This window comes from Neopsephotus bourkii, unplaced genomic scaffold (genome assembly GCF_033783945.1).
Source record: "Neopsephotus bourkii isolate Nb327-2 ecotype Australia unplaced genomic scaffold, CSIRO-AGI_Nbou_v1 NB_1511, whole genome shotgun sequence".
In the NCBI taxonomy this organism is placed as follows: Eukaryota; Metazoa; Chordata; class Aves; order Psittaciformes; family Psittacidae; genus Neopsephotus; species Neopsephotus bourkii.
Genome location: NW_026901987.1, coordinates 314,606 through 329,080, shown reverse-complemented (window position 1 = coordinate 329,080; position 14,475 = coordinate 314,606). Strand labels below are relative to the sequence as shown.

The window sequence follows — 14,475 nt, the reverse complement described above, 5'->3', positions numbered from 1 at the left end:
CAGGAGCTTTACTTTTTCTGTAAAACGGAGTTGCCCTTAATTTAGCTAGCTGCTTTTAGGCAGTTCTAGTCAATTATACTAGCTTGCCTGGGCTGGCCAGATTAGGTCATATCTGTGCACCTCAGATATTACAGGGGACTGTGCAGGAATACATGTTATTTTGCTTGTACGAATGCATAAAACCCCAACTTTTCTCTTGGCTCTGGTGACCTCTGCAATTACACTGTCTTTTTCCTTGTCTGACGAGAAGCACTTAACACGCTTCTGTTTCATTACTTACAGTCATTTGACTTAGTATTGAGGAGGGACAGACTGTGTAAGAAATAAACTTATTCGGAGGTCTTAAGTTTTGAACTGTTGCAACTGTGTATTTCTTCTCTGAAACTTCTTTTGCTCTTAAAATAAAGGGCATGCCAAATCAGTTTCCAAGCAAGCTTCTGTGGAAACTACAGAAGCTAAAGAATCATAGAATAGTTAGGGTTGGAAAGGACCTTAAGATCTAGTTCCAACCCCCCTGCCATGGGCAGGGACACCTCGCTCTAAACCATATCACCCAAGGCCTCGTCCAACCTGGCCTTTGAAACTGTACAGGTTGTCACTTAATGACAGTCGGGTACTGACTGGCTGTGGAGAGAAGCTGTGCTGCAGAGAGCCTGATCTTGTGGTAGACAGTAAGGTGAATATGAGCCAGCAGTGTGTAGTGGTGCCAAAGAATGCCAACAGCATCCTGGGCTGTATGAATAGGAGCAGAGCCAGTTGATCGAGGAGAGTGATTGTCTGTCTTCATGCTTTTTAGGCAGCATCTAGGATACTGTATCCAGTTTTGGGCTCCCCATTGCAACAGAGACATTGGTAGGGTGGAGCAAGTTCAACCAAGGGGCCACTGAGATGGTTGGGGCTGGAGCATCTAACCTGTGTGGAGGTGACTGTCAACATGGGGGTGTGTACAGCCCTGCACACCTTAATCTGAGCTTGCTTTTACACAGGAGGTTGGGCTAAGACATCATGAGGTCATTTGTGCCTGAATTGTTCGTAAATTCTCCTTTCATTTTCATAGACATCAAGGCAAGCAGAAATGCAGGACTCTGTTAATATGGTCCTTGATTAAATATGTGCTTTTTCATTAAGTTTATGATCGTATGGTATGGTGGTTGTCACTAACAGTTGTTTTGACTCAGAAACTCAGATTTTTCTTTTGGAACCATCACCTGAGCTGTGACATTTTTTCTGGATACATAAAGAGAGGAGGGGTTCACTTTGCTTTTAGTCCTTGTGGACATGATTGAGGGTTAAGGTACACAAGTACAAGTATGAGAAGCACAGCATAGTTGATTTCATTTGTTGGTGGTCAAATCTTCATGTAGAACTAGGTTTCATATACTGTGACTTGGAAATCAAGATACTTTACTAAATTATTGCAATGGGAGAATCCTAATGGAAACAAGTTGTCAATAAATATTCTAACAGTATTGTTTATGACGTTTAGTTCTAAATGATGTTACATGCTTTGACCAGAATGAGTGTCAGATCATCTAGAGAATTCATGGGTTGTTTCTGAAGGGTGTATTGTTATGGTTGGAGTGGAGACATAGAAGCAAATTAATGTTTGGTACTTGACTGTAATAAATTAAAAAAAAAACCTAGAACAGTTCTTGTTTTATTTTAAAACTATTTAGGTGGATATTCCAACTGTTGTAACAAAGAAAATGCTCAAGGCAGCAATGAAACACATCGAAGTGATAGCCAAGGCCAGGCAGAAAGGTAATGTAAAGACTTAATACGCTGCATTTTCAAAGAGCAGGTATAAATATTTCTTTATGTATATTTCTTATTAATTTGCTAACTATTTTCATTCTCACTGCCTTCCCTTTACAAAAGAAGACTCATCCTTTTGCTTTTCATTTGGAGGTTGCAAAGACAAATAAGGAAAAAGTTACAGTACACATAATCTCCAAGTTACTGATTTTTGTTTCCACATACTGAAAATGCTTAGTTTCTTTCTCTGTAAACAGGCATGTGGTTTTTGTGTATTCAGAGCAACTGAGATCATTTAGCAATGCTTCTTAAAGTTTTTCCTTTGTATTCCAAGTGTGCAATTAATTGTAGATGAAAGGATTTGTAGTGTACTGTAACTGTAACTCATAGCTAGAATGATTTCCCATCTTCAGGCTAACATGAGCAGTTGGGGGAGTTGTTCAGTATGTTGGGAAGTTGGGTTTATGTTTACAAGCCATGGAGAGACTTTGAGCAGTAGCGTATTCAGTTATTATCCACATAAAGATATCTTCACAAGCTGAATGTAAAAATTATGTTAAAACTGCACATTGAAGGAATATTTAGAAAATAGAACACTTGCTGTAGGAAAATTGTTATCTTTACTTCCTCCCCACACACACACTGGCTGTGTTCCACAGTGCTGTATCTATTAAATGTGGTTTCATTCAACTTTTAAGCATAGATGTTTACTTTAACTGGAGTCATGAACTTTCCTCCTTTCCCTCACAATGCCTGCTTGGTGTCCATAAATATATGCCATTGTCCTGTGAGTAGCAGGTAATGAATCTCATGAATAATGAGACACAGTCTGGTCACCTTAGATGTCTTTTGTGGCACAGCAATTTCAAGATACTAGGTTATCTTGCAGCACTGTTTGTGCCAAATTTTGTATTTCCTTTGATTTCTAAGGAGTTGGAAACACTTCTTTAGTGGCAGAGAACTGTACTTTAAATGTACATCATTGAAAATGTAGCCATTTTCTTCAGTATTTTAAAGGAAAAGACTTGTTCTCTGTGGCCACAAATGTGAAGTAGCAGCTGAAAATATCTTTTAGTAGTGCTTTCTAGTAAACATTGGTAAAGCAACCACCATAATGCATGGTTCAGAGGCAGCTTTCAGACTGTGCTTTGTTTGCTGGTTGATCCTAGGTTTTTTTGTTTATTTTCAAAATCTTTTTCAAATGATTGCTTTAAGGAGCATTTCCTTTTTTCCCTCCTCTTCTTACTCTTACGTCTTTTAGTAGTTCCTGACTATTTGCACAGGTACCTACATGATTCATTACCTGTCCTTGCCAGAGAGCATATTCCTCCTCTGCTTTTAATGATACCAACTGGGCAGATCTAGCAGGCAGTATACATTCCTGTATTCCCCATATCAGCTGGTACTATTTGTGGTTCTTGATTGTGAAGGACAAGCTCACAGGCTTCTGTGCTAAATTCAGTATGCTGGAAACAGGCTTTAACTGTGTGGGTAACAGGTACGTATTCTACACCTGACCTGTGCCTAGTGTGGTTCTTGGCACAAAGCTGTGCTGGATTGCCAGTGGAGCTAGGTGTGATTTATTACAGTTCAGTTTTTGCCTTTGGAAATGATTTGAAGGAATATAACATTATTGGGTTTAATATGTATATTTTTTTAATCTGATAAAGGAGGTATTCTTTCAACTCCATACAGCTGTTCATAAGAAGGAGCACTCTTTCCGATCAGCATGCTGGTTCTGGTTTGATTTATACTGCATTTATTCTGTGTTCTGTTTACAGAAGCAGGAAACATTTAACAGGATTGAATAAAAGTCTGAGTTGATTTCAAACTGTATTGTAGGCAGTAGGTAGAAGCCCAATAAATGGGAGACTGTGAAGAAGGTCAAGAAAAAAGCAAGCAGAGGCAGACTTTGGGCAATGGAAGTTTTTTAGAAGAATCAAGATGTTCCTCAATAATTATAAATGAAAAAACACTCTGGGAAATGCAGTTGTTTGGTCTAGGAATTCTTATTTCACTGTGTAGTTTTATTTTTACTTAGCTGGGTTTCAAGGTCTAAGCCAAGGTTCTTTTGTAAAGTTTCAAACTGTATCCCTTTGGCATTTGTATATGTACTAGAAGTACTAACTTCTTAGCTCAAATGAAAAGCAGTTGCCTCCTATTTCAGAACAAGAAAAAGCTGAAACAACTCTATTTTTTTTTTGCCCAGGGAGGTTGTGAATGCTCCATCCCTGGCAGTGTTCAAGGCCAGTTTGGACGAGGCCTCGGGTGATATGGTTCAGTGTGAGGTGTGCCTGCCCATGGCAGGGGGGTTGCAACTAGCTGAACTTAAGGTCATTTCCAGCCCTAACTGTTCCATGATTCTATTTTAATGCTGGTTTTTACTTGCAGTAAAAAATGCAGAATTTCTGCAGCAGGCTGCTTTAGAGGAATATGGACCAGAACTCCATGTTGCTTTGAGAAGCCGAAGAGATGAGCTTCACTACTTAAGAAAACTTACTGAACTTCTTTTTCCTTATATTTTGCCCCCAAAGTCAACAGAGTGCAGGTATGGAAGTTATTTAGAATTGTATTCTTTAAAGTGTATACATAATGCGATAGTTTTGGGGAGTGAAAGAATGAACTCTGAAGTCATGCTCCGCATCCCTTGTTATCCCTTTGCTTCTAAGTTTTTTGATGGGTCTTAAAAGTAGCATGTTTTAAGATATTGTTAAATCCTGATTTTTATTCTTTTTTTTCCCCTTTTTTAGATCCCTGGCTCTTCTAATAAGAGAGATTCTGCGTGGTTCTGTTTTTCTTCCTTCAATGGATTTCTTAGCTGATCCTGTAAGACTTTGGAGCACAGGAATAATTTAATATTACTGTTTTCCTACTGCATATGTTGTGGTAAAGCAAATAATGCACAATGACTGACTTGCTGTGCATTTTGAATGGGTAAAAGAAAAAATTGATGTGGCCAATGTTTTTGTTTGTTCATGACAGCTGGTTTCAGTGCTTAACTAACAGAACTGACTAAAATACAGCATTGGCATGGTGTCTTAAGAATGTATGTTTAATGAAAGGCTACAATTCCTGTAAGATGGGAGAATGCTGTGCTAGTTTAAGCACTTTCAAGTTGCTGTAGCTACATTTAAACAAAGGCCAAATTACTTGAACTCTAGCTGTATGTATTTTTATACCAGTCTGAGTAAACCAGCCATTTTTTGCAGCTGTATTGAAATAATTTCTTTTGTCCTTAGTTCTGCAAATAAGGGGGCATTTATTTCTGAAGATGGAATGCTGCCATCTTTGATTTTATTTATACATGTATTTTAATAGGGAAAATTGCAATACTTACAAAGGTATCACTTAGGTGCAAGTAGAAAGTAGTGTAGCTGTGGAAGTATTAGTAGTTCATTAGATCTGCACTAACAGTAAAAATACTTTGTAAAGCTTTCCTCCACTGGGTAAAGAATGTTTCTATGCAGATCTCTTCAGAAATTCCCTGAGATGCAAATATTTAAACAGACTATTGAAGGTCAATTCTCAAAACATGTGTTCCCAGGCTTTGGGGTTTTTTTTTCAAGTATTTATATATTCACAGGTTTGAACTTGGGCATAACAGAGCAATGATTTTAATCTAATCTGTTGAGTTTAATATTGATTTTTTTTTTAATTTATTTTATTGTGCTTTCCTGCAGGACACAGTCAATCATTTGCTGCTGATCTTCATTGATGATAGTCCAGTGAGTATGGAAAAAATTAAAGCAACAGTAATCTGTTCATCCATTTAGGAAGCTTTCTTACCCAGTTGTCTTTTTGTCAATTTGTTGCCTGCAGCCTGAGAAAGCAACTGAACCCACTTCTTCATTGGTTCCATTCCTTCAGAAATTTGCAGAACCAAGAAATAAAAAGCCATCTGTAAGCAAAGGCAACATTTGTTTCCTTTCCTGTTTTGAATAAGTGTTTTACCTTACCTGCTGTTTTTGTTTGTTCTACCTTCAACTTTTTGCATTATTTATGTACTCACTGAAAGTTTGAAAACTGTCTGACTGCATTTTTAACCTACTAAGGTACTGAAACTGGAGCTAAAGGAGATCAGAGATCAACAAGACCTTTTATTCCGGTTTATGAACTTTCTGAAACAGGAAGGGGCAGTCCATGTGCTGCAGTTCTGCCTGACCGTAGGTAAGATTGTGTATGTGTGCTGAGGTGTATTTGGTGTTCTTTAAAAGATTTAAGAATTTGCAAGTTCAAGTGAATATTCAGTGTCAGAACTAGACAGCATTGTTAAGCAAGAGATTACTTTTGAGAACTTCTGTTCACTTACTTCACTATGCCCTCATCCTTGAATGCTAATCTTGACGTTAATGTTGGTGTGGACTGTAGGTCTTAGTTGTATTTCTGTTTATTGATTAAAAGTTGTATGTTTTAAAATAAAATGTGCTTAGAAGAAAAATGTTCTGGCCATTGAAGCAAAGTACAGCGGTCTTTTTTTAATACATGGTCACTCAAGTATTTCTAAAGTGCCTGTTTATCACTAGAAGTTTTTCACGTTCTTTTAGCTGTAAAATTCTGATTTCTGTAAATAACAGAAACATAACAGGAACACGGGAGGTCTTGAAACCTTCTATTCAGTAACCCATACCTGGGTTATGAAGCATGCATTTGGTTTTACCTTTACATGTGTTGTTTGAAAAGCCACTTACTTTCCAATTATAAGTTTTTCTGTGAAGTTTGTGCAAGTTAGAGTGATTAATTTCAAGTTTTTTTTTGTCAACTAGTAGTCAGTTACTGACTTAGCAAAATAATATGTTTTTAATAAACAAGTATTTCCATGTTGCATGGGAAATAATGGGTGTGTCTTCATATTCCAAGCCCATACATGCAACAAGATGATGTGAAATTATTAGACGGACTTTCTCAAAAAATATTGCATAAATCACTAATGATTATATAAGAGAACTGTAAATAATCTCTGTGTTCTGTGGCTCTTTATATGCTCGTAATCGTTCCAAACATGCTGGCTTTTTGTCAGAAAAGCTCATTTCCTCAGTAAAAATCCAACAAAGCAGTTGGTTACCTGTCCAGTGCTGGTGGTACCTGCAGGGGGTTCTAAGCTGCCCTTTCTGGAGTCCTGTAGAGCTGTTTCCTCTAGCAAGGAAGGTTGCTCAGACTGTGGCTTGTGCCTACAATCAATCTTTTTCTCTTGGCAAACCTCAGCATTTTCTTCCTTCTAAACCTTTCTTGCGGTCTTACAGATGTTAAATCTGCGTGTTAGCCTATAAAACAACGAGACTTAGTTCTCTTAAGTTATGCTGACCCAAACTGTCTACCGTAGGTGGTTCTTGACTTGATAGAAATACTTTGGATAAGAAGCACTTTCCAAGGGAAAACAAACAAACAACAAAACAAACAAACCAACAAACAAAACCCACAAACCAAACAAAAAAAAATCCAGAAAGTTCTTGGTAGATTTTTTTTCTGAAGAAATTTGATTTTGTGTATTAGTTGAAAAATGAATTAAACACTGTCTTATTTTCCTTTCTTTCCAGGCAGTAGTCGTGCTGTTAGTGGGATAGGCCAATAAACAAGTGGGATTACACAATAATTGTGCTGAATAGGATATTTAGTTCTATATATGTTCAAATTTAATGTTCTTGAATAATATCTTTAATGGATTTGGTCTTAAAAATGAAATAGCAGAACGGGCATATGACTGATATAAAGGGTTATTGGGGCTCTGTATGTGTTTAGTATGAACTGGGAATCATGCTAAAAGAAAACTACAATTTGCAATTTGTCAATTTAGGAAGAAAAAAAAAATCATTCTTCCAGTTCATTCTTATGCCAGGAACAACTTCATGGATTTATCCTTACTGTGGTAATTAATAATTAGTTTTAATTGCAATATATTTTTAGGAATAATTTTGTGGACAAATCTGAATTATAGTTAATAAGAAGGCAGTTACCTTATTACATGATGCTAAGATGTCTTATGTTTCTATTAATTTTAAAGTTTAACAAATTACTATTTATAAAATTTCTTGTGTATCTGAGCAAAATTTCAGAAATAAAGGAGCCCCAGAAGAAAAAAGAAAGAGAAAAACCACCCAACCAACCAAAAACCAAAACAACACAAAACAAGAGACTCAGAGGCTGGAGGGCAAAACAGTTCCTCCTAAGCACTTGAAAAGAAAGTAGGAGAGTAGACCACTCAGGGACAGAGGTTATTACCAAATTTGCTCAGATACACAAGTAATTTGAAATTACTATTTGTAAAATAGTAATTGTTACAGGTTATAGGTTGTTTCAAGATGCTGTTTGTTTGCTAAGTTGATATACAAATGCATTTTCTTTCCTTTACTTCTCAGAGGAATTCAATGACCGAATTTTGCGACCAGAACTATCAGATACTGAAAAGATGTCTCTTCATGAGGAAGTCCAGAAAATATACAAAACTTACTGTTTGGATGAAAGCATTGACAAAATTAGATTTGACCCTTTTATTGTGGAAGAGATTCAAAGAAGTAAGTTTGAATTTGAAAGGAATAATTTACACTGGAATTTAAACAGCAAGCTGAACTAAGGTGAAGATTAATCCATCTTAAATATGACCAATCTTTACGTTTGACGTTTTAAAAATTGTTGGCCACTTGCTATGTTGTGCTTAGTCCTTGTTTTGTCAGTTTGTGTTTTGTCAGACTTATAGTAGCTTGCAAAGTAATCACAACTCAGACCAGATAAAAGTCAAACTTCATCTGTCTATATATAGATATATTTATTTATGTTTATGATTTTTTTTCTTTTATAGTTGCTGAGGGCCCGTATATGGATGTTGTGAAACTTCAAACTATGAGGTGTCTTTTTGAAGCTTATGAGCATGTACTTTCTCTACTTGAGAATGTTTTCACTCCTATGTTCTGTCACAGTGATGAGGTAAGTGCAAAAGGTTTGAAGAGTAGTCTTAAAGTCATTCAAAGCAACTTACTCAGCATTTATGATTGTTCTGTGACTGAAAGTTAAAACAAAATAATTCCCCACACTGATAGCTGCCTAAAGCCTTCTAATAGGAAACACTTGAAACAGAGGGGTGAGTCTGAATTTGTGTGTGTAAATCAGTTTCACTTTTAAACTTCTCACATTTATTTGAGCAGAATATATTGATGTGTCTTAGCAATAGGTACTTACTTATCTTTCTTCTGAATAAAGTGTATTTCTGAAAATTAGTGTTGATGGTAATTTTTCCCTTAATAGCTAAAATGCTTCAAATGCTTGATTTTTCTAATGAGGAGGAGACATGGATTTTGTTGCTTAATTTTGGTTTTATTTCTGTTTTCATGTTTATTTTTTCATCCCAAGACTGTGTAAAGTAAAATAAATAGTCCTGGGAGCATGTATTGCAGATTTGGTGTGTCCTTTTTCAGATGAATATTCTAACTGCTAGATTATGGTCAGCTGACCTTTTACTTCTGTTTTTGTTTCCTAAATTTTGCTATGTCATTGCATAGTAGCATTGCCTTAGTTAGTCTGGTGTTTTCTTTGATACCTTATTTGCTTTTGTAGTACTTCAGACATCTTTTAAGAGGAGCAGAGTCACCAACACGCAATTCAAAGTTCAACAGGTGAGTATGGTAGAATCTTTAAGTAGTTTTTTGTTTTTTAGTTAAAACTATCAAAATACTAAACCATAGGAATTTTGCTACTGCCTGATACCAATTTGAGTAAATGTTCAGCTCTGACTTACTTTTTAAGTGGACAAATTACGTGCTGAAGGAACAATCATTATTACACAAGGTGTCTCTTTGCTTTGAACTGTTTTACATTTAAAGAACTAAAAATGTGATCAGGACCTCAGCATTTGAAGAGGGGAGGGGAAAACAAATGTACATTCAGAATAAGATAACATGGAAATAAAGTGGTGACTTAATTGACTTTATATATATATAATACCATTTTATTGGTGCAGAGCTGGGCAATATTGGATTTTGGGTTTTGTGGGGATACGTACAGTGTACCCTACATCTAACCAACGTGGTCATGCAGTGGGAATCTCCTTTTGTGACAAGGAGGTTTGTCTGTCAAGTGTGGTTTCTGTCCCCTATATTCACCCCTTCATTGCAGAAGTATAGTGTCAGAAGTTTTGTTTCTGGATTTGGGCTATGTACTTATAGACTACTTTGTTTCTGGATTTGGGCTATGTACTTATGAACACTTCTCAGGTTCCTTGGGGCCTGTAGAGAAGAGAATCATCTCCTGTGGTATGAATGGGTGATCTTCCACTGTGCGGTTGGGTTGAGTAAGCTTGAGGTCTCATAATTTCTTGTCTTTCTTCTTGTGCTGGATGGCTCAGTCAGACTAGCCCAACTGAGTTGCTCTTATGGTCTAGCCAAAAGAAGGAAAACTTTACTGAGAAAGTCTTTAATCTGGATACGCTTTTTTTTCTTGGTATCAAATAAGATCCACAGTACTTAGGAAATGCTGGTGTTTATCATCTTAGATGGCTCTTCTAGAGGAGTAAGAGCAATTATTTAACTTTCTCTGCATTCATTAGGGAGCAGCAGCAGCCCTCTTGATTTGCAGCCTCCTGTGAGTCATGTTATTGTGAGATCCCTTTTTCCCCTGCTAACATTCTTCAAAAACTACATGATCCTTCTCTTTAATATACCCCCTTAGGTGATATCTACTATGTAGTATTTATAGTTTTTGTAGACCCAGGACTCGGGCTTTGGTCAGTTTGGTGCTGACAGCTTGTTTCTTAGCAAAGAAGCATAGAAGGCAGCTAGACCAAACTGCATTTTTTTTTCTCTCTGTGATAGTCCGTTAGGAATGGTGACCTTAAAACACACTCCAGCTTCTGTTGAAGATGGCTACAGAGTTTCATCCAGACCTTTAAATCTGCCTTCTGGTACCTTTCCCCAAGCTATTTGTGTCAAGGGTTGAAAGTATCCTGTCATAAACTTCTTAAATCTTGTTAAAGTATGAAAGGTTAAGGCCACCTCCCTGGTGCTTTGCTTTCCAAACCAGAAAGAGTGAGACTATAGGCAGTCTCTACATCTCTGGCTACAAAATAAACAAATTTTGAAAATGTATCTGGTTTACATTTTGCAGCAATTTGAATACCCTGAGTATATATGCTGGTTTATGATATGAGATACTGTATGTTCCTGAAGTGGTGCCTCAGTGATTATTTCCATGAAACAGACCTCCTGTCTGAGGTCATAGGCAAGTAGTTTGCCTGTTTGTCTTTTGCTTTGGTGTTTCCCTCAGCAGAATGTGGTACAGAGTCACTGCCAAGGGAAAAAAAAAAATAAAAAGAAATTACTGATGGAATTATTCCAGATGCTGTCCATATGCACATACCTCATCCTGCCTTCTCTTCCCTAGTCTACATTAGAAATTATATTATATAGAAATTTTATGCAAGGAGTTTTGTTTTCTGTATCTTTGATACTTTGGTAGGGGAACTGGGAGTGTAACTGCTGGTTAAAAAGTCAGATCAAGTAGTAGATATAAAATCCCAGTGGAATGTTTATGTGGGTAATCTGTTGAAAGATTTCACTTGCTGCAAGACAAGAAAATTACAGAGCAGTTACAAACGGGAAGGTAGGGAAGAAGTGACTATCTCTGAGTAATTACTCATTTGCATCACTTTGAACTGTGCAAAATAATTGTAGCATTTTGTGTACACATAGGATGAATAATGTGCTGTGAAAACTCCCAGGGGACATGAGAAGTCCCAAGTATTTCTGGAGTGTGAAGAAGCCACATTGAGGATATTCTGGGAACTTGGTAGCTAGCTGTGGCTGTCAACAGTTATACTCCATAACTGATATTTTCCACCTCATGTTTTATGTGTGTGGCCAATAAAAACTGATGTTTTAAATTCCAATTTTGGGTGTGTGGAAGAGAGGACAAGAATTCCCTCTCCCTCTCTTTATTTATGTATTTATAATACATTACATTACTTAAAGGGAATCTGTATTGGAAGTCTAACAAAACGCAAAAGCCATTATATATCATCTCTCAGATTTCTGGATGACTGTATATCTGCTTTTTTTACTACACATTGTGACCACATACAGAAATAGATGCATCCTCATTTGTCATCATTGGGATAGTAATAAAATTCAAACAAGTAAAGGATGAAGTGCACGATGTAATTGATTGTCACCATCAGTTCCAACTTGCCTAGGTTATGTTTCCAGCTTCACAGTTAACATGACTAAAGCGACTGTAAGATGCCTTAGAATTTAGTTCCTCTTGTAAAACAAGTTCTAAAATTTGAATATTTTAATCCCATATTGTTTTATCCCAAATTCAGTAGCTCCAGTCAATTAAAATCGTGGGTGTGGTGACTGTGTTTATGGTTAATCCAATTAAAATCTTGGTTGGAATTACTCAGTTGATAGCTGGGGCATTGGTTCTGCGTACCAGGTTATGTAGAATGTCAAAAATACATGACACTTCTTAAAAGCTGTGAAATAATAAAGATATTTTAAAAGTGGTTTTTACTATATCTAACAGAGGGGTTGCTGGAATTACATAAAATAAGTCCCCAGGCTTTTCTTTGTATTGGCCGAATGAACTGGATTCCTACATGACTCCTGAACATAGTTTCTAGAAAAAGCTGCCTGTTTGGTACTATAGGTGACTTTATCAATGAAAGCCGTTTTCTATAAAGTCATGGCCACTTGTGCTAAATGTCAGTGAAGACCTAATGGTGATTTTTGAATTCAAAGGCCATGATAGTGGTGATGAAATGTGCAGATACTGTTCACTTTGCACTTTGTCAGGATTTAGGTCAAGAGCTCCTCATTGTACCATGTTTTTTACTAATCTGTAGTGATGGTTGAAGCCTATTCAGTTTTGTTTAGGATAGGTCTGTCAAATTTGATTTTTTTTCTTTAACATTGTTTTCTCCTGGGCTCTGAGGTAATTTATGTACCTGTTGTTGCAGAAGTAGCCTGAGTTTGGATGACTTCCGGTAAGTCAATCTAACACTCAATAAACGTTGTGTGTTAGTTATGCTGCATCTATCATGACTGCATCACACAGCCTTTACAACAGTAATTACCTGTCCATTTTATTTGTAAAAACACATCTGAATGTCTTCTCTGGACTAAACTGCATTTTTCTGCACAATAAGATTTACTTCCCATGTCCTCTTCACAAGTATTTAGAAATTGCTTGATTACTAATTTCACAAGTTTGCAATGTATTAATATTGTTTGCTGTTAACCATTTGTCTGTTGTTGTTAGCTTTGGAATGTATTTACGTAGCTTGAAGCTTTTCTTTTATTTTCCCCAAGACTGTTAACTCCTCCAAAATTTCCTTTATACCATGTCACGTTTCCAGATACTATTTGAGGTTTTATCCACTTAACTGCTTGTTGCACAGCTGTATCTAGGGTGTTCATTGCTTAACGTTGCGTGCAAATACAAACATCTTATGAATACTTTCCAGCACTCAAAACCAACAATACCCCAAAGTAGTTCTGTCTGCAGCTGTTCTTGTGACTGTTGCAAGTTTGATTTCAACTTACACTATTTTTTTCTAATACGTTCTGGGTAGTCTGTGATCACTCATCAATGTCTTAATAGCTGTTCAGTGGTTCATTTTATCATTATTCATGCCTCTTTAAAGACGTGCTGTCCAAACTCAGAAAACAATGTTTTCATTATGGGTTTTTCCTTAGAATTTATTAGAGCATCAGTATTATGTGTATTACTCATAGCATTCTTGAGTTTTGAGGGAAATTTATCAACTTCATTTTTCAGGTCAGGAATCAAGGTATAGAGACATTTTTTATCTTTTGTGTGCCAGTTCAGAGTATTGAGTTATAACTTGCTAGGTTGTTGAGCAATAAGGAGTACTTCAGATACAAGTGCAGTTCATTGATTTTTATTTTATTTTATTTATTTTTTTTTAAGTACAGCTGTATGTGCTCAGCATTTCTCCTAATCGGGTTTAGGAGTTAACAAAAAGAAAATAGCACTCCAGCTTCACATGCGTGTAAATATCTAGCTTGTCTGGTACATACAACTCATCTGGTAACTTTTTGACCCACAGAGGTTCACCACAGCATTCTTGAGCTGCATAGCCCTGGCTGATCACTTGCAAAGGGCTGCTCAGTAAACTGAATGAGGCAGGAATACTGAAGGAAAATTATTTCACAACCCTCCACAATTAAAGAATGCCACAGTAGACAGTGCACTAATGCAACCTTTGGTCTGTAATTCCCAGCCATAGAGTGAACAACAGTTGTAAATTTTAATGACAAGTATGTGTGACTTCTGAAGTGTTTAAAAATAAAAACCCAAGTATTCCAACCTCTTGTTACATCATTGATCAGGAATACTGTAGCCTGTAGACTATCCACTCAGGGCCCTGCCAAGAAAGCAGCTATAGAATTATGATCTAATAATGCTGTTACTTGGTTCAGCACTAGAAGGAGTATGATATGAGTTTTGTATATATCTGTGTTGACAGTATCAGTTAACAGGTCTTGGAAAGACTTGGTCTCTCTTCTAAACTGGCCACCTCCTCTTCTCTTTCTTCCCTCATGCCATGAACCTGACCATGTCCTACTTCCATCTCTTCCTTTCTACCTAGCCTCAAGTTCTTTCTTCCATTTCTACTTAGCCAGTGAATGTATTAGATTTTCATCTTGATATCTTTTTTTGTATATATTTTTTTTTCTTGTTCAGCTTCTTAAAAATTTGGATCACCCTCTTGTC

At 36.6% G+C, this 14,475-nt stretch overlaps 1 protein-coding gene across 3 annotated transcripts in view; it reads left to right on the top strand.

The window, feature by feature from the left end:
* SNX14 (sorting nexin 14) overlaps nt 1-14,475 on the top strand; it is a 57,207-nt gene that overhangs the window by 16,695 nt on the left and 26,037 nt on the right. For 2 of the 3 annotated variants that reach the window (XM_061369743.1, XM_061369745.1), the window contains exons 7-16: nt 1,677-1,761; nt 4,147-4,303; nt 4,506-4,581; nt 5,436-5,480; nt 5,575-5,655; nt 5,808-5,922; nt 8,109-8,264; nt 8,549-8,673; nt 9,301-9,359; nt 12,695-12,721. In XM_061369743.1, coding sequence (XP_061225727.1) covers nt 1,677-1,761; nt 4,147-4,303; nt 4,506-4,581; nt 5,436-5,480; nt 5,575-5,655; nt 5,808-5,922; nt 8,109-8,264; nt 8,549-8,673; nt 9,301-9,359; nt 12,695-12,721 — 926 coding nt within the window. The remainder of the gene's footprint in view (nt 1-1,676; nt 1,762-4,146; nt 4,304-4,505; nt 4,582-5,435; nt 5,481-5,574; nt 5,656-5,807; nt 5,923-8,108; nt 8,265-8,548; nt 8,674-9,300; nt 9,360-12,694; nt 12,722-14,475) is intronic. The other variant, XM_061369744.1, reaches the window with a different exon arrangement.